Source organism: Triticum aestivum, chromosome 4A, assembly GCF_018294505.1.
Source record: "Triticum aestivum cultivar Chinese Spring chromosome 4A, IWGSC CS RefSeq v2.1, whole genome shotgun sequence".
Classification (NCBI taxonomy): Eukaryota; Viridiplantae; Streptophyta; class Magnoliopsida; order Poales; family Poaceae; genus Triticum; species Triticum aestivum.
The window spans coordinates 637357609-637376692 of record NC_057803.1 but is presented as its reverse complement, the minus strand read 5'-3'; the positions used below and the strand labels follow the sequence as shown (position 1 = coordinate 637376692).

At 52.6% G+C, this 19084-nt stretch overlaps 3 protein-coding genes across 4 annotated transcripts; 2 read left to right on the top strand and 1 right to left on the bottom strand.

Annotated features, from left to right (window-relative positions):
* Positions 1-1315: 1315 nt before the first annotated feature.
* On the top strand, positions 1316-5281 carry LOC123087817 (uncharacterized). 2 transcript variants are annotated; one of them, XM_044509927.1, is made up of 6 exons: positions 1316-1802; positions 2652-2866; positions 3597-3741; positions 3820-3905; positions 4435-4526; positions 4667-5281. In XM_044509927.1, the coding sequence occupies exons 1-6, from the start codon at positions 1407-1409 to the stop codon at positions 4924-4926; spliced, it is 1194 nt and encodes a 397-aa protein (XP_044365862.1). In that variant the 5' UTR covers positions 1316-1406; the 3' UTR covers positions 4927-5281. The 2 variants fall into 2 exon arrangements, with proteins under 2 accessions (XP_044365862.1, XP_044365861.1); XM_044509926.1 differs by having other exon boundaries at positions 1322-1802; positions 3555-3741.
* Positions 5282-6396: 1115 nt separating this feature from the next.
* Positions 6397-7168, top strand: LOC123087816 (uncharacterized). The gene has a single exon (XM_044509925.1). It carries the CDS (start codon positions 6497-6499, stop codon positions 6743-6745), a length of 249 nt encoding a protein of 82 aa, XP_044365860.1. The 5' UTR covers positions 6397-6496; the 3' UTR covers positions 6746-7168.
* A 4934-nt stretch (positions 7169-12102) lies between these two features.
* Positions 12103-15458, bottom strand: LOC123087814 (phosphoribosylformylglycinamidine cyclo-ligase, chloroplastic/mitochondrial). Its single transcript, XM_044509924.1, has 8 exons — positions 15085-15458; positions 14350-14444; positions 14158-14259; positions 13971-14030; positions 13514-13686; positions 13264-13375; positions 13025-13183; positions 12103-12563 (listed from the first exon to the last, which is right to left on the bottom strand). Exons 1-8 carry the CDS (start codon positions 15371-15373, stop codon positions 12402-12404), a joined length of 1152 nt encoding a protein of 383 aa, XP_044365859.1. The 5' UTR covers positions 15374-15458; the 3' UTR covers positions 12103-12401.
* Between the last annotated feature and the right edge of the window lie 3626 nt (positions 15459-19084).

Genomic DNA, 19084 nt, shown 5'->3' with positions numbered 1-19084 from the left:
CGAATCCACATGCTCGCTGGTGAAGCATGGAGGGGAGAGTTTGCCCTAACCGCCTTAGGTTAGGGGACGAATCGTTATATTAAAATAGACATACCTCTATAGGTAAGTCACATGCCACGAAGACAAGCGGTGAGCAGTGATATTTCCTTCATACCATGGTTACACACCACTTCCCATCAACTCCCCGTGTGCCCCTGTCTCACTCTACACACATCCCACCAACATACATGTCATCCAAATTATTGCAATCGCCATGCTTGTTGTCACCGTCATTAAGATGGCTTGCTGCGGCACCAACTTTTTTGTACCGACTTTAATCCATAGTAGATACCACCCAACTATGCACAAGCACCACGTACCCTGCTCCCCCGGGTGCAACCCTATCGCACGTGAGTCGATTTAAGGTGCCTGTGGGTTCCACCATGTCACCCCTTGAAGCGGTATCATAATCCGTAGCAGTTTCAATATATGCCCTCAATAGTCATCATCCCGAGGTCGTCGCACGTCCGCGGAGGGTAAACCAACATTCTTCCTCCCCTCCCCTAAGATCTCCCTGATTTCGTGCGAAAACTAAACACTACATAAAAAATGTGACAAAGCACCTCCCCCCGCCCCGCCCCCACGGGCGCAACCCTATTGCACGCGAGTCGGTTTAAGACGCCCGTGGGTTCCACCACGTCGCCCCCACCCCGAAGCGGTATCATAACTCATAGCAACTACCATACATGCCTTAAATAGTCATCATATTGAGGCCGTCGCACGTCCGCGCGAGATGAACCGGTATTATCGCTTCCCCCCTAGGGTCTCCCCGATTTCGCCACCTTCAACCCACAGCAGATACCGCTCAACTACGCACAACCGCCACACACCCCTCCCCCCGGCATAACCCTATTGCACGTGAGTCGGTTCAAGTCCCCCGTGGGTCCCACCATGTCGCCCCCCGAAGCTGTATCATGACTCGCAACAGCATCAACAGATGCCTAAAGTAGGCATCATACGAGGCCATCGCACATCTGCGGGAGACGAACCGGTATTATCGCTCCCCACCCCCCCCCCCCCCCCCCCCCCCCCCCAAGATCTCTCTGATTTCACGTGAAAACTAAAACACGATATACAACATGAAGAAAAGATACAAAACACCACACAAACTCCTCAGCCTGCCACCGCGAGGAGGAACTGCCTGCCTGCCTGCCTGCCTGCCGCTGTACTTTGCCCTCGTCCTCCTCTCCAGTCTTCAGATCCAAACCCCCGTCTGAAAAACAAAGGCAGCGAGGGAGCGAGCGAGCGAGAGAGAGGGCTAAAAGGGCCAGCAAAACCCTAACCCTAAGCATCCCAATTCGCCCGCCCCGAACCGAATCCCCCACCCCGTCGCCCCCAAACCCTACCCCCGCCTCGCCGCCGCGACCATGGCAGGCTCCTCCGGCGCCGCCGCCGCCTCCTCCCGCAGCCACCTCAAAGGCGACCGCTTTTACTACCCGCCCCACCGCCGCCAGACCCAGCAGCACCAGCAGCAGGGCCTGCAGAGCCGCCGCCCCCCGACCTCCCCCTCCCTCTCCCCGTCCCCCTCCCCCAGGCGGAAGACGGCCGCGGCGGCGGCCGTCTCCGCGTCCCTCGACGCCGACGGCCGGGCGGATTCCGACGACTCCTCCTCCACCTCCTCCAAGCCCTCGCTCGCCTCCACGGCGGCCGAGGTGAATGTCGTGTCCTCCGCGCCTGCCGCGGAGGAGGAGGAGGAGGCCGGGAATCTGGACAGGTTCCTCGCCTCCACCACGCCCTCCGTGCCCGTCCGGAACACGCCCGAGGTATCCATCCTTCCATGCCTAAGCGTGCTGTTGTAGATTGGATTACATATATGTGGGGCGCAGGGTCGGGAGGGACTTAGTTTTTTAGATTCATATATATTTAGTAAGCTGCTAAAACGTGACGACTACATAATAAAGTGTAGATTGTTCTGGTCTAGGTTGGTTATGTTCACCGACATAGGTCTATTCAGATGGTCGATGCGTCATTTTCCAAAGGAAAGTGAAGGATTCTGGATGAATATGTCGAGGCCGCATTTCATAGTTTACTCCAGACTGACTGCATTTCGCTTGAATTTATTGGTTGTTCCAGGCCATTGAAAGTTCTTAATGGTAGTAGTTGTGGATGGTGAGCAGCAGCTGTTGTTCAATTCCAGCATGGTCCTAGTGGCAGTTCATGTGTACTTTTCTTAACCATGGCCCCCAACTGATGATTGCTAGAATGTGTTTCCTAGAAGAAATTTGTCTTGAGGGAATGCTTATTCAGCCAATATTGGTTGGTTTAGTCTATATTTAAGCACTACTTTCCTAGTGTTAGCGAATGAAATTGACACAGTTAGTCTCTTTGGAGCTTTTGATTTTCCGCTAATTGCGCTTGATGTAACTTAGATATAGTAACTATTCAGGTACTCTGATTTTGCTTGCAATCTGCGTATCCATGCAATATGTATCTGTGCCAATTGCCATCTACAAATCATTAGTTTCTCTGAAGGCTTAAATCATGTAGTGATATTTGCACGTGTTCTGTCTGCGCAAATGGATTTTGTTTTCCAGTAGCTAGACCATTTTTGGTTATTGAATCATATTGCTTCTGTTCTACGATTAAGCTATATTGGTTTTGTTCTGCTGCAGACAAGCCTGAGGATGCGGAGGAGTGGAGATGCCATGGATTCATCTCCTTACTTCTGCCTTGATGATCTCTGGGAGTCTTTCAGGGAGTGGAGTGCTTATGGGGCTGGTGTTCCCCTGGTGTTAAATGGCGGTGACTCCGTGATACAATATTATGTGCCATATCTCTCTGCTATCCAGCTGTATGCTGATCCATCTAGACCTGTTGCAAGTACCAGGTAACAACTTTATATGCGCTATGAAAGTTATAACTTCTAGGAAAATCTCTCTTTTGGAATATATAAACAGTCCATAGGTCAATCTGTCTAGCAGATTCATTTGTCTCATTTTTTTTGGTATGATCTGTTTTGTTTGTGCTTGAGGATTGTTCATATATGGTAACAATTAAAATTATGAGGAATGCACTTAAGTATACTAAAATTAGTACGTATTATATAATACTTGCTCTTACCTAAAATGTTAGTGTAATAAAATCTGTCCCAGTTTATACATACGGATACTGTTTGGCAAAACTGAGGGTAGAGGAGAGATTTCCGTTTGTTTCTACTACTTTTCCAGAGATGTTTAAAGGAAAATTCTACTGCTTTGCTAAAGTCTAAGCTACTTTCGTGGTGAAATCCTGTTTAGCTTGTGTAATTTCAGAAGTTTCTCCTTTATCAACCTGTACAGATGTTGAGCTTGACTTTGTAACTTAGTGCTTGCCATTTCTATGAGCTAGGGTTGGTGTGCAAGTTAACCTTAACTATGTTCTGTACATATAAAAGAAAATAAGAAACAAAAGTAGACGAATAAGAGAAGTCTTGAGAATAGGTTCGAAACAAAGTATTGCTAGTTTAGAATGTGTTTTTTGTTTGGGCGAAACCTTTGCTAGCGCATAACTTCTTATACTTAATTTTCTCGCTTAAGGCATCCTCTGGATGAAAGTGACGGGGAATCTACGGATTTTAGCAGTGAGAGTAGCAGTGAAACTGATGCTGCTCAAAATGGTGTCTTACAAAGTGAGGACGGCGATGCTTTTGTATCTGCAAGTTTTCCTATATTTGAGCATCTGGAGCGGGATCCTCCGTATGGCAGAGAGCCTTTAACAGACAAGGTAAGTTTTGTTTCTTTGAGAACTCAAAGCATGTTACGGACTTCCAGTGTATAGAATCTTATTCTGCATTCTTTCCAGGTATCAGTTCTTGCGGATAGATTTCCGGCTCTAAAGACATTCAGAAGCTGTGATTTGCTGCCATCCAGTTGGATGTCTGTTGCATGGTATGTTTCAAACACTTTTGAGCCTGTTTAGTCAGTCATTTTTCCAGTGGTAAGATGTGTTCTGTTCCATTTGTTGGCTGCCATGTATTATCTTCTTTTGCTGTAGATGTTCCTAAACTTCTGAGAGTTTAAATTATTTGTGATCAATTATTCCGTAATACCTGCCATCCTCATTATATCCTTTTATTACCTGCCATGTATTATCCACTTATTACCTGCCATCCTCATTTTTATTTGATAGCATCTGGCCATAACGTTGTACCTGTTTTTCTGTAGACAACGTTTTGGTTTCATTATAATTAAGCATGATGCCATCACAGTACTGGCCAAGTTATAACATTTGCCGACTGTGCTGGCCCATGCAGAGGATGCCTACCAGTTGCCATGCCTAAACAACTAGGCATGCCTATCGTGCTGCATTTCAGCATACTGTGCTGTATTTCAGCATAAGATAGAAGAGCAACACTGCAGTGGCAGTGCTGCTATGATTCTATACGTTACTGGTTTCATCCTCATGCTTTGATTGCAGGTACCCCATATATAGAATCCCAACAGGACCGACGCTGAAGGACCTGGACGCGTGCTTCTTGACATTCCATTGCCTGGCAACACCTTCCAAGGGTAAAAACACCAGCACCCGCACCCTGTTTCTAGCGCCATACGAAATAGTGAATTTATTTATTATCTTGCCTCCGCTAGACGACACCAGTATTCTGGACATGCATGGAACGCTAACTAAATGCTCTGGTTTCAACTTGCAGATAGCCATCCCACCACACCAGCATGCCCCGGCTTCGAGGGAATCGGCCACTGCACCACCGCAACGGGCAGGCTTTCCCTGCCCGCCTTCGGGCTGGCGTCCTACAAGCTCCGCAGCTCCTTGTGGGCGTCCAACGGCGCCCCGGAGCAGGAGAGCGTCACGTCGCTGATGCAGGAGGCGGACAACTGGCTCCGCTGCGTACAGGTGGACCACCCGGACTTCCGGTTCTTCGTCTCGCACTTTGGCGCGACGTGGAGATGACTGCTTCTGTTGTAAATGTCTTTTTTGTGACTGTTACTGTTAGTTATATGGTGATGACTGTGTGTTGCCAAGTCTGAACTCAGGTGGCTGTGCGTTGAGCACAAGTCTGTTATGGCACATAGTGCAGCAGCGCCCCTCTGCCGCGGGGGTTGTATCAGTTAAAAAAAGGCCCGCCTGTATTGCGGGCGGGCTCGACTCTTGTTGTCGTCTCCAATAAGTTTATAACTGTCTGGTGTAGGTAACTTTTTGTGGGGGAGTTACAGATATGATGGATCGGAAGTACAATTGGAGACTTGTAAAACTTTTCAGGCAAATGATAGGAAAGAATAAATTATCGGATTTAGTTATGAACATACAGTAGTTTTGTTTTTGTTCCGCATACGTGGATTGCCTTGGGCCATTTTGTTTTGGTCCTGGGCACGATTGATGAAGAAAAGAAGGTGGTGATATGCTAGCCTGTTTCTTTCTTTATGTAGTAATGCTCCACTTGGCTACAGGTAATCTTCTTGATTTTGTATGACAAAATTAGCAGGGCATTGGGAAGTTCATAATTTAATAAAAAAGAAATCCGCAGGCTGTGCATGCTGTGAAACGGTGTGGTTGACTTGGCAGGGCGCCACTTGTTTTGCCTTGTGTATAAATCCCAGCTGCTGCTGGCCGGGCAACTTGCGAACTGCTCGTCCACTACGACCGAAAAATAACAATCGCGAACAAGAACAAATCGCTCTTATTCCCTAAATTTGGTTTTTTACCTCATGCCAAAAGTGCTGTAATAATCTCATGATCTATGTTGTTTATAAATTAAAAAAAAATATCTATGTTGTTTATACCATTACTCGTTCATGTCAGCTGGGTATCCTCGCAACTACCTCCGTTTGGAATTACTTGTCTTGATATAGATGTATCTAGAACTATAATACATCTAGATACATCCATTTTTACGACAAGTAATTCCGAACGGAGGGAGTAAAAGAAAACTAGTGTAATCTACTATCTATCTATCCTTGTTAGTAGGCAACTAGGAGTATGATGACCGCGTAATTTTTCGCGATTTTTTTTTGCGGGGTTAAAAGGATTTCATTGCTCAACCGTTGGAATATTCGTTCCTTTCCTACATAGCAGAGGAACGTCTGCAGGTCCAGAGCGCAACCAAACTGCAGTTCGGCCCTTCGATTGTCCGAAAGTAGCAAGTGTGTGGCTAACAACGTTCTGATTCCTACTTACATGAGCAATAGAGATATCTCTTTCACCAAAGAGCCTATTAATATTCTGAACTATCATTCTATGTGGCGATGCATTGTCTCAGCTGGCCCAAGGATTTGTTGCACGATGAAAGGAGAAGAATAATGCGCGTCCGGCCGTGACCTGCCAAGCACTACTGACGAAGTTTTCAGGCAGTGGGAGGTCGATCGATCGATCTCTCTCAATCATACCGTCCGTCCGTCATGGCCGGCCTCGTCTCTATCACACGGGCTATATATACAGCCAGGTCTCCCGCGGTGCTCCAACTGCAAGCGCGGGCGTCCCGGCACGTTGCATTTCGCGGCAGAGGCAACAGATAGGGGAGACGATGAGGGATCTGGAGGAGTTCCGGGGCTCGTCGGCGGGGCCGCCGCGGAACAATGGCGGCGGCGGCAGCGGGGGGTCGTCGGCGGTGACCACGCCGTCGTGGTGGGCGGGCGACCCGGAGGCCAAGCGCCGGCGGAGGGTGGCCGCCTACAAGGCCTACGCCGTGGAGGCCAGGGTCAAGGCGTCGCTCCGCCGCGGCCTCCGCTGGATCAAGGACCGCTGCACCGGCATCGTCCACCACCGCCGGTGACCGGCCGGGAAGAGCGATCGTTGGCATATCGTGGCGTGTGCTTTGACCGCCTCGCCATCTTGATGTTCATAATATTTCTGTTTTCTCCTCTCTTTTTTTCCTCCTCTTCCTCGTGAAAAAGTTGCCTTCGTTTCTAATTAATTTTGTTCTTATGAAAGGAAATCATTCCAATAACTCGAGTTTTTCCTCGATGACGATCATTGTCATGTGGGGCACGTCTTACAGACGTGGGCCGCGCGGCCAGGAGCAGCCGACGGCCGCATCAGGCAAGGCGCAGGCTGGACAGGAGTCCTGATCCGGGCACATTAGTTCCTAGACTAGTTTATTTCGTATAGGTTTCTAGTTTGTTATTAGCCCATGGGGCCTTTATATATCAGATAGTTAGCACCCTTTAGGGATAAGCAATAAAGTTATTTCCTTCTATCTTCCCCTCCCGCATCATAGAGCAGCCAGGCAAAAACCCTAGCGCTCCTATCCACCGCGACTACGAACTACGTAGTCGAGGTCCTGCTGTCTTGGGCACCGAGGCCCTTGACAACTTGGTATCAGGTTCCAGGCAATCCTCCTCCTCGTCCACGCTCCATCCGCCGGCCGCTTTCCCCCCTGTGTCCGCGCCCAGCTCCCCGACATCGCCACAATCCGCTGCCGCCTCGGTCACTTCCGGCATGGCAGAACCGACCACCGCGGATCTGGCTAAGATGATCGAGGCCTTGACGGCCACGGTGACGTCCCTGCAGTCGTCCGTCACCGCACTCCAGAAGGACAAGTCCTCCTCTTCGTCCAGCGCTGCCGCCGCCCATGATGGGCAGCACCACAATGATCGGCCGCCCAGGTTCCAGAAGATGGACTTCCCCAAGTTCGACGGCAAGTCTGATCCGCTCGCCTTCATCAACAGATGCGGGTCCTTCTTCCATCAACAACGGATCGCCGAGGAGGAGAAGGTGTGGATGGCGTCCTACAATCTCGAGGGTCCTGCCCAACTATGGTATATGCAGGTCCAGCGCGACGAGGGCACACCTCCGTGGCGCCGCTTCTCCGAGCTGCTCAATCTCCGCTTCGGGCCACCGCTGCGCGCTAACCCGCTGGGCGAACTAATGGCGTGCAAACGCACGACGTCCGTCGTCGACTTCCAGGAGCGGTTTGAGGCACTCCTTCCCCGGGCAGGCACCTTATCCGAGACACAGAAAGTGCAGATCTTCACCGCGGGACTCCAGCCACCCCTCAGCCTCGACGTGGAGATCCATAACCCACAGTCCCTCGCCGTCGCCATGAGCCTCGCCCGCAAATTGGAGCTGCGCGACCAGTGCGCGCTTTCCGCCGCGCCACCGGTGCGTTTTCCACAGAAGGGCATCCTGCCGACACCAGGACCACGCCTCGCGCCCCCCGCTCCGGCCCCACCAGCCGCACCCCAGCAGGGCCACAATCTGCCGGACGGACGCCCAATCAAGCGTCTCTCCCAGACAGAGATGGAGGAACGCCGTCGCCTGGGCCTTTGCTTCAACTGTAACGAGAAGTTTGGCAGGGGCCACAACCGCGTGTGCCAGCGCATCTTTCTCCTCGACTTAGCGCCGGACGACGACGACGACGACGCGGCCTCCGCCACTGATGATGCATCGCGGGCCGACCCTCAAATCTCGCTCCACGCGATCGCCGGCGTGCGCACGAGTAAAACCATGCAGATGCAGATTACTCTCGGAGGTGTCTCCCTCCTCGCCCTGATCGATTCAGGCTCCACCCACAACTTCATCGCCGAAGAGGCGGCCGCTCGTGCTACGTTACCGCCCCCACCACAGAGAAGATGCGCGTCACGGTGGCCAACGGCGAGCGCGTTCCGTGCCAGGGCGCGTACCGCGTCGTGCCCTTCCGCATCGGCCACGAGGAGTTCGCGGAGGATTTCCTCGCCTTGCCGCTCGCAGGCTACGACATTGTCCTGGGCACGCAGTGGCTGGCGTCGCTCGGACCGATCCTGTGGGATTTCCGAGCCCTCTCCATGACATTCTGGCGGCGGGGCCATCGGGTGTGCTGGCACGGCATTGCAGGACCGGACGGGCCAGCCCTAAAATCATGCAGCGGCCGCGACTTCCTGGACGCCATCATCACCGAGTTCGACGGCATCTTCGCCGACCCCTCCGGCGTGCCACCGCCCCGCAGCCGCGATCACGGCATCACCCTGCTACCTGGTTCCGCCCCGGTGGCCGTCCGTCCGTATCGATACCCGGCCGCGCACAAGGACGAGCTGGAGCGTCAGTGCGCCGCCATGCTCGCCCAAGGTATCATCCGTGCGAGTTGTTCCGCATTCTCGTCCCCGGTACTGCTGGTCCGCAAGGCCGACGGGTCCTGGCGCTTCTGCATCGATTATCGCGCCCTGAACGCCATTACTGTCAAGAATGCGTTCCCGATTCCGGTGGTGGACGAACTCCTCGACGAGCTACGGCACGCTCGTTTCTTCACCAAGCTCGATTTACGTTCCGGCTACCACCAGGTGCGGATGCGTGCGGAGGACATCCCGAAGACAGCTTTCCGTACTCATGACGGCCTCTACGAGTTTCTGGTGATGCCGTTCGGACTCTGCAACGCGCCGGCCACGTTCCAGGCCCTCATGAATGATCTGCTGCAGCCATACCTGCGCCGTTTTGTTCTCGTCTTCTTTGACGACATCCTCATTTTCAGCGAGACATGGGCTGACCATCTCCGACATGTGCGCACCGTCTTCACGGTCCTGCACCAGCACCGGCTCTTCGTCAAGCGCTCCAAATGCGCGTTCGCCGTTGAATCAATCGCATACCTGGGTCACACCATCTCCGCTGCAGGCGTGGCCATGGATCCGGAAAAGGTGCAGGCAGTGGCGGACTGGCCGCAACCACGCTCGGCGCGCGCGGTTCGGGGCTTTCTCGGTCTTGCGGGGTACTACCGCAAGTTTGTCAAGGACTTTGGCGTGGTTGCCGCGCCCCTGACGGCCCTCCTTCGCAAGGATGGTTTCTCTTGGTCGCCGGAGGCGGCAGCAGCTTTTAACACCCTCAAGACGGCAATCACCACGGCTCCCGTCCTCGCGTTACCGGATTTTACACGGCCGTTCATCGTCGAGTGTGACGCATCGACGTACGGTTTCGGGGCCGTCCTTCTTCAGGACCACCACCCGGTGGCTTTCTTTAGCCGGCCAGCCGCGCCACGTCACCGTTCCCTGGCAGCGTATGAACGGGAACTCATCGGCCTGGTGCTCGCGATTCGCCATTGGAGGCCGTACCTATGGGGGCGTCAGTTTGTGGTAAAAACGGATCATTACAGCCTCAAATTTCTGCTTGACCAGCGTTTGGCCACCATCCCGCAGCATCATTGGGTTGGCAAACTCCTGGGATTCGACTTTACGGTGGAGTACAAGGCAGGTAGTACCAACACGGTGGCGGATGCACTTTCCCGCCGTGACACGGAGGAGACGACGATCATGGCGGTCTCAGGGCCTCGTTTCGACTTCATCAATCGCCTCCGGCAAGCGACGTCCACTGATCCGGCGCTCGTCACACTGCGGGAGGATATCACGGCAGGTGCGCGGCAACAGCCTTCGGCGCTCTCCGACGGCCTCGTTACTTTCAACGGCCGCCTCTACATTCCGCCGTCATCCCCGCTACTCCAGGAGATTCTCAGTGCCGTGCACGATGATGGGCATGAAGGCGTCCTGCGCACATTGCATCGTCTCCGCCGCGATTTCCACGCACCTAACCTTCGCAAGACGGTGCAGGAGTACGTCCGCACTTGCGGTACTTGCCAGCGGTACAAGTCCGAGCACTTGCACCCCGCTGGGCTGCTACTGCCGCTGCCGGTACCCACGGGCGTGTGGACTGACATCGGCATCGACTTCGTGGAAGCGCGTCCTCGAGTAGGCGGGAAGTCTGTCATCCTCACCGTGGTGGATCGCTTCAGCAAGTATTGCCATTTTGTGGCGTTAGCCCACCCATACACGGCAGAGTCAGTGGCACAGGTGTTCTTCGCTGAGGTTGTTCGTCTCCATGGCGTGCCGCAGTCCATGGTCTCTGACCGCGACCCCGTCTTCACCTCCGCTTTTTGGCGAGAGCTCATGCGCCTCACGGGGACAAAGCTGCACATGACGTCAGCATTTCACCCGCAGTCGGATGGTCAAACGGAGGCTGCTAACAAGATCATTGTGATGTATTTACGGTGTCTTACCGGGGATCGTCCCAAGCAGTGGCTCCGGTGGCTTCCCTGGGCTGAGTACATATACAACACCGCCTACCAGACAGCAACCCAAGAGACTCCGTTCAAGCTTGTGTATGGCCGTGACCCTCCCACTATTCGCTCTTACGAGCCCGGCGACACACGGGTGGCTGTAGTGGCCAGGAGCATGGCTGAGCGCGACGAACTTATCGAGGACGTCCGCTATCGTCTACAACAGGCACAGGCGGTCTATAAGTCCTACTACGACAGACGTCATCGGGACATTCGGCATGAGGTGGGCGATTGGGTTTGGCTTCGCCTTCGACAGCGCGCCGCGTCCTCTCTCAACTTGCCAACCAGGGGCAAGCTCAAGCCACGATTCTATGGGCCGTACCGCATTTCAGAAGTGATCAACGACGTGGCATACCGTCTTGAGCTTCCGGCACGCTCGCGCCTCCATGACGTGTTCCACGTGGGCCTCCTCAAGAAGTTCTTCGGCATTCCTCCAACTACACCGCCGGGATTGCCTTCGATCCACAACGGGGCGGCTGTTCCAGAACCAGAGCGCGTGACTCGTGCGCGCCTAGCACGCGGCGTTCGCCAGCTACTCGTCCACTGGAAGGGTGAAGCAGCTTCGTCAGCTACATGGGAGGATCTTGACAGTTTCGTCGAGCGCTACCCCGCTTTTCAGCTCGAGGACGAGCTGCTCGTCGAGGGGGGGAGAGATGTCATGTGGGGCACGTCTTACAGACGTGGGCCGCGCGGCCAGGAGCAGCCGACGGCCGCATCAGGCAAGGCGCAGGCTGGACAGGAGTCCTGATCCGGGCACATTAGTTCCTAGACTAGTTTATTTCGTATAGGTTTCTAGTTTGTTATTAGCCCATGGGGCCTTTATATATCAGATAGTTAGCACCCTTTAGGGATAAGCAATAAAGTTATTTCCTTCTATCTTCCCCTCCCGCATCATAGAGCAGCCAGGCAAAAACCCTAGCGCTCCTATCCACCGCGACTACGAACTACGTAGTCGAGGTCCTGCTGTCTTGGGCACCGAGGCCCTTGACAATCATACTTTTTATGTTTGATTTGAGTCGCGTGGCGATTGTGTGACTTGAGCAATACATGGCCCTTAGATTATTACATTTCATTCTCCCAAAAAAAAAAGTTCCATTTCATTCAGATGGGTGAGCAGGCCAGAAGATGTAATTTATATATGTGATTTCTCAAGAAAATTCAGCACACCAGAGGCATTCACATCAACTGTGAAGTGACGTTCAGGATAGCAACACCAGCTGTTTGCAGCGAGTGGTCACGAACCCAGAAACATTATTCCCGTTTTTTGTCAAATCTCACTGGAGTAAACTACTTTTACTCCGATACTTGTCCCCGTAAGATAGATTGCGGGGTTACGGAAAAACCTGGGCAGCTTTGCCCATCATCAGCTAAACAATTCTCAACCATTAGAAGTTTGAGATGCTTGTGTAGGCTCTCAGACGTACTGAACCCCCTCGCCCTGGATCACCTCTCCGATGCGGTAAGCCGGACTTGATTCTTCCAGGATTCTGTCCGCCGCATCCTTGCTTACTACAAGGACCATCCCGACGCCCATGTTGAACGTTCGCAGCATCTCAGCATCTTCGATTTTGCCAACCTGGGAGTGTCGGGGAAAAAAAACAGGAGTTAAGGATCAGACAGATGAGCACTTTTTTTTTTTGCGAAAAGACAGATGAGCACTGTGCACACAGATGCATAAAAACATCATAATGTCGGTGTTTCTCTGGGCTACACAGAATCCTATGCTTGTTCTGTTGTGTGATGTTTTACCAAGCTCCCAGATCCCCATCCAATTCAAGCTTAACATTGCAGGTCCTTTAATACACATGCCAGCACTAACCATACTTTCAGCAATGTTGGTATCGAGTATCAAACAAATTGTTACTTAGATATTTGTTTTGTTACTAACGTCCTAATACCATTGGGCTGGCTGATATTAATAAGTTCTCAAGATGGATACCAAATCATCAACCAATTATTTTGATTATAAACAAGCGACTATATTCACCGGGGCTCCAAGAATGTGCATGACAAGCTAATGGATTTGTTTGCTCTTACCTGTTGAAGCCACTCGAACACAGGCAGCACTTGCCACGACCCGGTGACAATTTTCGCCCCAAGTCCTTTAGGAAATACTCTTGGGATATTATCAGTAAAGCCACCACCAGTAATATGGGCTAGTCCTTTTACACCACCCTTGCCGATAATGTCAAGTACCTTTTTTCATTCCACACAACTGAATCAGAAATTCAGGAAATGGTCAACTGGATATGAGACATTCGTCAGAATAAGCTAACCTGCTTGACATAGATGACAGTTGGTGCCATGAGAGCTTCACCAACGGTAGTTGTTACACCATCATTTCTTGGGAGAGGATCAGTCAAGGAGAGTCCACTTTTGTCCAGTACTCTAGAAAAAAAAACATTTTTCCGACTGTCGTTAACCAGAAGCAATAATTGTATCAAAAGGAAAGCACCAGTGACATCAGATTTGCACTCTCAATCATCTATGTGGATTTTAAACAAATGGAGCTGGATAAATGCATACCTCCTAGCAAGAGAGAACCCGTTCGAATGAACCCCACTGGAAGGAAGGCCAATCAGGACATCTCCCTCCACAATGTTTTTACCGTCAATGACCTTATCCTTCTTTACGGCACCCACAGCAAAACCACTCAGATCATATTCACCTTCCTTGTAGAAATCAGGCATTTCTGCTGTCTGTATCAACAATAGCTCACTGAGTTATGCAGTTTTTTCTAAATGCTGCTTATATTCAGAGTTGTATGGCCCATGTGGAATGCTTCAGGAGAGTAAATATCATTGCTAAGAGTAAAACAGATGGCCATGTTAAGTATTTATGCATTGCTGTGAGTCAACTTCGTCGATGTACCAAGAATAAATAATCAAATGGCAGATCATCTAGTTACTATCAGACTGATGCGCACAGATCAATAGGTACTCTCACAGTTTATAAATCTGTGCATTATTCCAGAATATCTCACCTCTCCTCCCAGCAGAATACAATCTGATTGCTGGCATCCATCCACAATCCCCTTGATGACCTATGAAAGTACAAAACAAAGTTACCATCAAAGCTAGATAGATATCATCCTCCATGGGTGGAAGACAGATAAAATGAGCAAGAGCAAGAATTACTGTGCTAAATGAGCAGCAATACTGACAGTATACCTTCTCTGCAAGGTCAACATTGAGCTTGCTCGTAGCATAGTAATCGAGGAAGAACAATGGCTTCGCACCAGAAGTTACAATGTCATTGACACTCATAGCAACCTGACACGATGGATCAGACACAGAAAATGTTCATCGACTCTCCTAGGAAATCTGAAAGACGACATGTATGAAAAGCAAGTGAGAACATACCAGGTCAATCCCGATGGTATCATGAATACCGGTCTCAAACGCGAGCTTGAGCTTCGTCCCAACTCCATCAGTACCAGCCACAAGGTACTCGTCCCCTGTTCAACAAAATGGCAGAAGACCAAATTTTACTAACACGGCAACACATTTCTGTATCCAAGTAAGTAAACGAGTAATAACTAGTCAAATACACGACGCAGACCTCTTACTCTTACTAGCCTAATACTATAATACTGTTTGTGCTTGGTAGATACATATATCAATTACTGTTTAGTCAAATACTCCCTCCGTTCCTAAGTATTTGTCTTTTTAGAGATTTCAAATAGACTACCGTACGGATGTATATAGACATATTTTAGAGTGTAGATTCACTCATTTTGCTCCATATGTAGTCACCTGTTGAAATCTCTAGAAAGACAAATATTTAGGAACGGAGGGAGTACAACATAAGAAACTCACTTTCCACACCTGTCACTTTCCACAACATATATCTACCAAACAGTAGTATAGTAGTACCTCACAATCGCCCCCTCTCACTGACAGAAAAAAGGCCATCAATTACTGAATTATGTAACAAGGCATCCCCCTGTACAACCAATTTCCGATCTACGCACAATCATAGGCAACGGATTTCTTGCGTCTCCACGCTTGAATTCTGAATCGCAGTACAGAGGACCGCTAACTAGAGTAAAAGGCAGCATGGAAAAGCGAGCAAGATGAGGAAGAGTAGAGGTGCACCGTGGGGGTAGAGGCCGCCGAAGCCGCCAATCCCGGGGGCCAGCCTGCGGATGCGGCGGACGAGCTCGGTCCCGGCGTCGATGTCCACGCCGGCGCCCTTGTAGGTCATGCCTAACTCGTCGGCCGGTCCGGAGCCGGAGGCAGAGCAGGACACGGCGACGCGGCGCATCCCGGCGGCGGGCGTCGCGGGGAGGCGGACCCGGCTGTGCGGCCGGGGGTGGCCGCGTAGGGGACCCGCGGGGGCGGCCGCCGGCGCGCGGACGAGGTGGAGGAGGCGGTCGGCGCCCATGGGTGGGGTGGAGCGGAGGAATGGGGGGCAAAGGTTTAGGGCTTTTGGATGCTCTCGTGCGGCGCGGATGGGATGGGTGCGCCGAATACGGTGCCTTGGGTCGCGCTTTAAATCTCTTTGCGTCCCTTTAAAATTGGAAATTGTGCTTGTTTTAAATTTGAACTCTAAAATATACTCCCTCCGTGCTAAACTAGTGGTTGTGGTTTCATTTGAACTAAAACGCCAACACTTAGAACAACTCCAGCGACCCATTTCGTCCGCCCGCGTCCGTTTGGGTCGGCGCGGACAAAAGTGGCGGCCCAACGCGCCGACCCAAACGGACGCGCGTCCGTTTTTGTCCGCGGGCGACCCATTTTAGGCCTAATTTTGAGTCGGATATGCGTCGGCGCGGACACGAGACGGACGTGCGCGCGCACCGACTTCTCTCCCCGGGCCAGCCGGTTGGTGGCAGCCACCAACATTCCCCTCCATTTTCCCCCAAAACGCTCCCGCCCGCGCGCGCCCACGCCCCTAACCAGTCATGGAGGACGCCATCGACCTCGACCTCGACGCTGCTGCCGGCCTCGCCTCCCTCGCCTCGTCCGGCGTCGTCGCCCCCTCGGGGAAAGGCAAGCCTCGTGCCCCGCGCAAGACCGTCGCCGCGACCAAGCCGAAGAAGGCGCTGACGCCCGAACAGCGGGCAAGGGAGTCGGCCAAGAGGAAGGGCCGGAGGCACGCCGCGGACGCGAGGGATGAGGCCGCCGCCGCGCAGCAGGAGTTCACCAACGCCCGCGTCGCCGCGGCAACGAGGGAGGCGCTCTACATGCTAGGGGTAAACCCTAGCCAACACAACGTCCTCCAAGCCGCCGTCGCCAGGGCCAGCACCGGCTCGTCGGCGTTTCCTCGGATGGTGCTGCCCGACTCACCCCGCGCGTCGACTTGCAACCCGGTCCCCAGCTTCCACGTCTACCCGCAGGCCTCCCGCCTCTTCGGGGAGTGCTCACCTGACGTGAGTGTGGTCGCGCCTTCCACGCCCGCGCCCGCGCCTTCCACGCCCGCGCCCGCGCCCATCGACCTCAACGCCACCCCGATGGTCGGTGGCTCGTCGTCCGGCGGCACGAGAAAACGCGCGCGACAGACGCCGGCCGGCGGGCTCCCAGACGCCCATAACCTGTTCGAGGAAATGCCATCCGCCGTCGACGAGGACTACATGCAAAACCTCATCTTCAAGGGTGGTGCGTCGAGCGCTGGCTACGATCCCGACAAGACACAAAGCCAGGACGACCGCGAGGCGTTCACGCCGGCCGCTGGCTATGATCCCGATCAGGCGGCCTTCATGCGTGATCAGGTCGGCATCGACCTGGACGGCTTCCCCCTCGACCACGAGTTCCCGTAGGACTATGGGCTAGAGGAAGAGGACGAGTGCGACATCGAAGTGGAGCCTTTGTTCGAGGACGAGCTCGCCAACCAAATCGCCGGTCCTAAGCCGAAGCGCAAGAGCAAGCGCACGAAGGCGTACACAGCTGCCGAGGACAAACTTCTTTGCGAGTGTTGGCGAGACATTGGACAAGACCCAAAGACGGGCGCCGAGCAAAAGCATTCGACCTTTTGGACTCGTGTGCACCGCAAGTTTCATGAGCGCAAGAAGTTTCCACCTTACCAATTTGTGAGCACGCGCGGGTGGGTCTCCATTTCCAGGCGGTGGAGGGTGATCCAACAAGAGTGCAACAATTTTTGCGCCACCCTTGAGAGCGTCAAGGCCCGCCCCGTGAGCGGCATCGGCGTGCAAGACATGGTATGATAGCAAGCAAGCCGCCCTCTTTTGTGCCATCAAGATCATCCTTTTACGTCTTCATTTTCTATCACTTGCCCATATGCTTGCATGGAAACATTTTGTAGGCATTTCAAGCTTTGGAGGCATTCAAGGTTCAACACAATGGCAAGTGCTTCAACCTCTCCCATTGCTATCGGGTCATCAAGGACGAAGAGAAGTTCAAGGCACAATATGCCGCACTCAAGGCACGTGGGGGGAAGGGCACCGTGGAGGATGTTGGGGAGGGCGAGCCGGCACGGCCGCGGGGGAAGACCAACTCCAAGAAGGAGGACAAGCGAGATGCGGCCACCAACGCCTTGATCGCAAGCGTGGACGACATGATGAATAAGAAGAACTCAAGGGAGGAGGAGCGCCGGCGTTTCAAGGCGGAGCAAATGGATGCTTTCATGGAGATCCAAAGGAGGAGGCTTGATCTTGACGCCGAGAAGCAAGCCAAGATGTTCGAGCTCGAGGCGGAGAAGCATGCTAAGATGCTAGAGATTGAGGCCGCCAACGCCAAGACAAAGGTGAAAGAAGTGGCTCTTGCAAGCATGATGACCGGGGTGGAGATCATGAAGGTGGATCTCAATGCCTTGTCGCCAAGGAAGAGGTCTTGGTTCGAGAAGATGCAGGCCAACATGCTCAAGTTCGACGACGAGTGATCTATGGCTTCGAGGGCCATCTTTTCTATTTTTCTGTATGAAGACCCTTGTTGCAAAACCTCTATTGCAAATAGGACCCAACATCTCCAGCCTCTTCTATGTATTCATGCAACAAGGTTGTTGTTGCGAAAACTTGCTAAGAACGCTGATGACTGCAACGGAGAGAGCACCCCGTGGTCTCTGCAGCACCCGCATTTTTACGGCGGAGGAAGGACGCCAGCGGTCGCCGCCGATGTGGTGGCAACATGCTTATTTGAGAAGAGGTGGGGATGAGATCCATGAAAAGAGGCACGGGATAAAGAGATAGAAGTAGGGGATGCGAGGGTCAACAGGAGAATGTGTGGCTGTTGGGATAAGGATGTAGAGGTGAGCGGTAGATGTGCCCCACATGGGACACGTGGCAAGCGGGGAAGATGACAGACACGTGTGAGTTTTCAGCCATGGTCGGCAAGGCCACCGCAGGCGGAGGCCGTGTCGTCCTCGTCACCCTCTCTCATGTCTATCTGCAACAGGCTGTTTGTTGCGATATGCCTTTTCGAAACAAGTGCCCAGTTGCAAGAACTGGAGTGCATGGTGAGATGAGATCAAAAAGAGGTTGTGGATGAAGGTTGGATTCAACGTGTGGATAGAAAAGATAAATAAATGCGGGCATTTCGGTGGAGATAGAGATGAAGAAGAGCAGCTTTGCGTTGGCAAGACTCGTGTCAAACATAGAACATTAGCTTTTTCCTTACGATAAAGAGTTTCCCCCGCTTTTATATTCTAAAGCAAACACCCGATACATCCAGCTCGCTGGGGCCGCAACACACAGAAGTCTAAAATAAAAAAAATAAAAAAAGAAATAAATGCCAACATTGACAGATCAACGAAGAAAGGAAGACCGGCAAGCGCTACACCCTCTGAAGAAGTACCACCACGCTCCCAGCATCCCGAAGCGCCGCACACCAAGCAACACCTTCAAGAAGGAATGCGACGATGCCGCCGCTGTTGCCCGAACAAGTTCTAGGGTTTCCCCGGTACGCGAGGGATAGTGGGGAAGAGATATACCCGATGCCCCTCAGGAAGGTCCGACGGCGCTCGCAGGCGTCATCGCATCGGTGCCGACAAACCGACAGGGAGTTCTCCCGATCCACAACCACCACCACCACCACTCCAGACACTTCGTAGTGCACCACCCATGCAGCCGCCCACCAGCATGTGCCACCACATTTACCGGACCACCCTCGCCGTCTCTCTGGAGCTGCCAACATGAGGCCT

What these genes read in the sequence shown, in the direction of transcription:
- LOC123087817 (XM_044509926.1), top strand. Translation starts at nt 1,407, where the DNA reads ATGGCAGGCTCCTCCGGCGCCGCCGCCGCCTCCTCCCGCAGCCACCTC. An exon ending in GAGAGCCTTTAACAGACAAG is followed by an intron (nt 3,742 to 3,819) that starts GTAAGTTTTGTT and finishes CATTCTTTCCAG; the next exon opens with GTATCAGTTCTTGCGGATAG. An exon ending in AGTTGGATGTCTGTTGCATG is followed by an intron (nt 3,906 to 4,434) that starts GTATGTTTCAAA and finishes CTTTGATTGCAG; the next exon opens with GTACCCCATATATAGAATCC.
- LOC123087816 (XM_044509925.1), top strand. Translation starts at nt 6,497, where the DNA reads ATGAGGGATCTGGAGGAGTTCCGGGGCTCGTCGGCGGGGCCGCCGCGG.
- LOC123087814 (XM_044509924.1), bottom strand. Translation starts at nt 15,373, where the DNA reads ATGGGCGCCGACCGCCTCCTCCACCTCGTCCGCGCGCCGGCGGCCGCC. An exon ending in CTGTCATCTATGTCAAGCAG is followed by an intron (nt 13,184 to 13,263) that starts GTTAGCTTATTC and finishes GAATGAAAAAAG; the next exon opens with GTACTTGACATTATCGGCAA. An exon ending in TGTTCGAGTGGCTTCAACAG is followed by an intron (nt 12,564 to 13,024) that starts GTAAGAGCAAAC and finishes CGACACTCCCAG; the next exon opens with GTTGGCAAAATCGAAGATGC.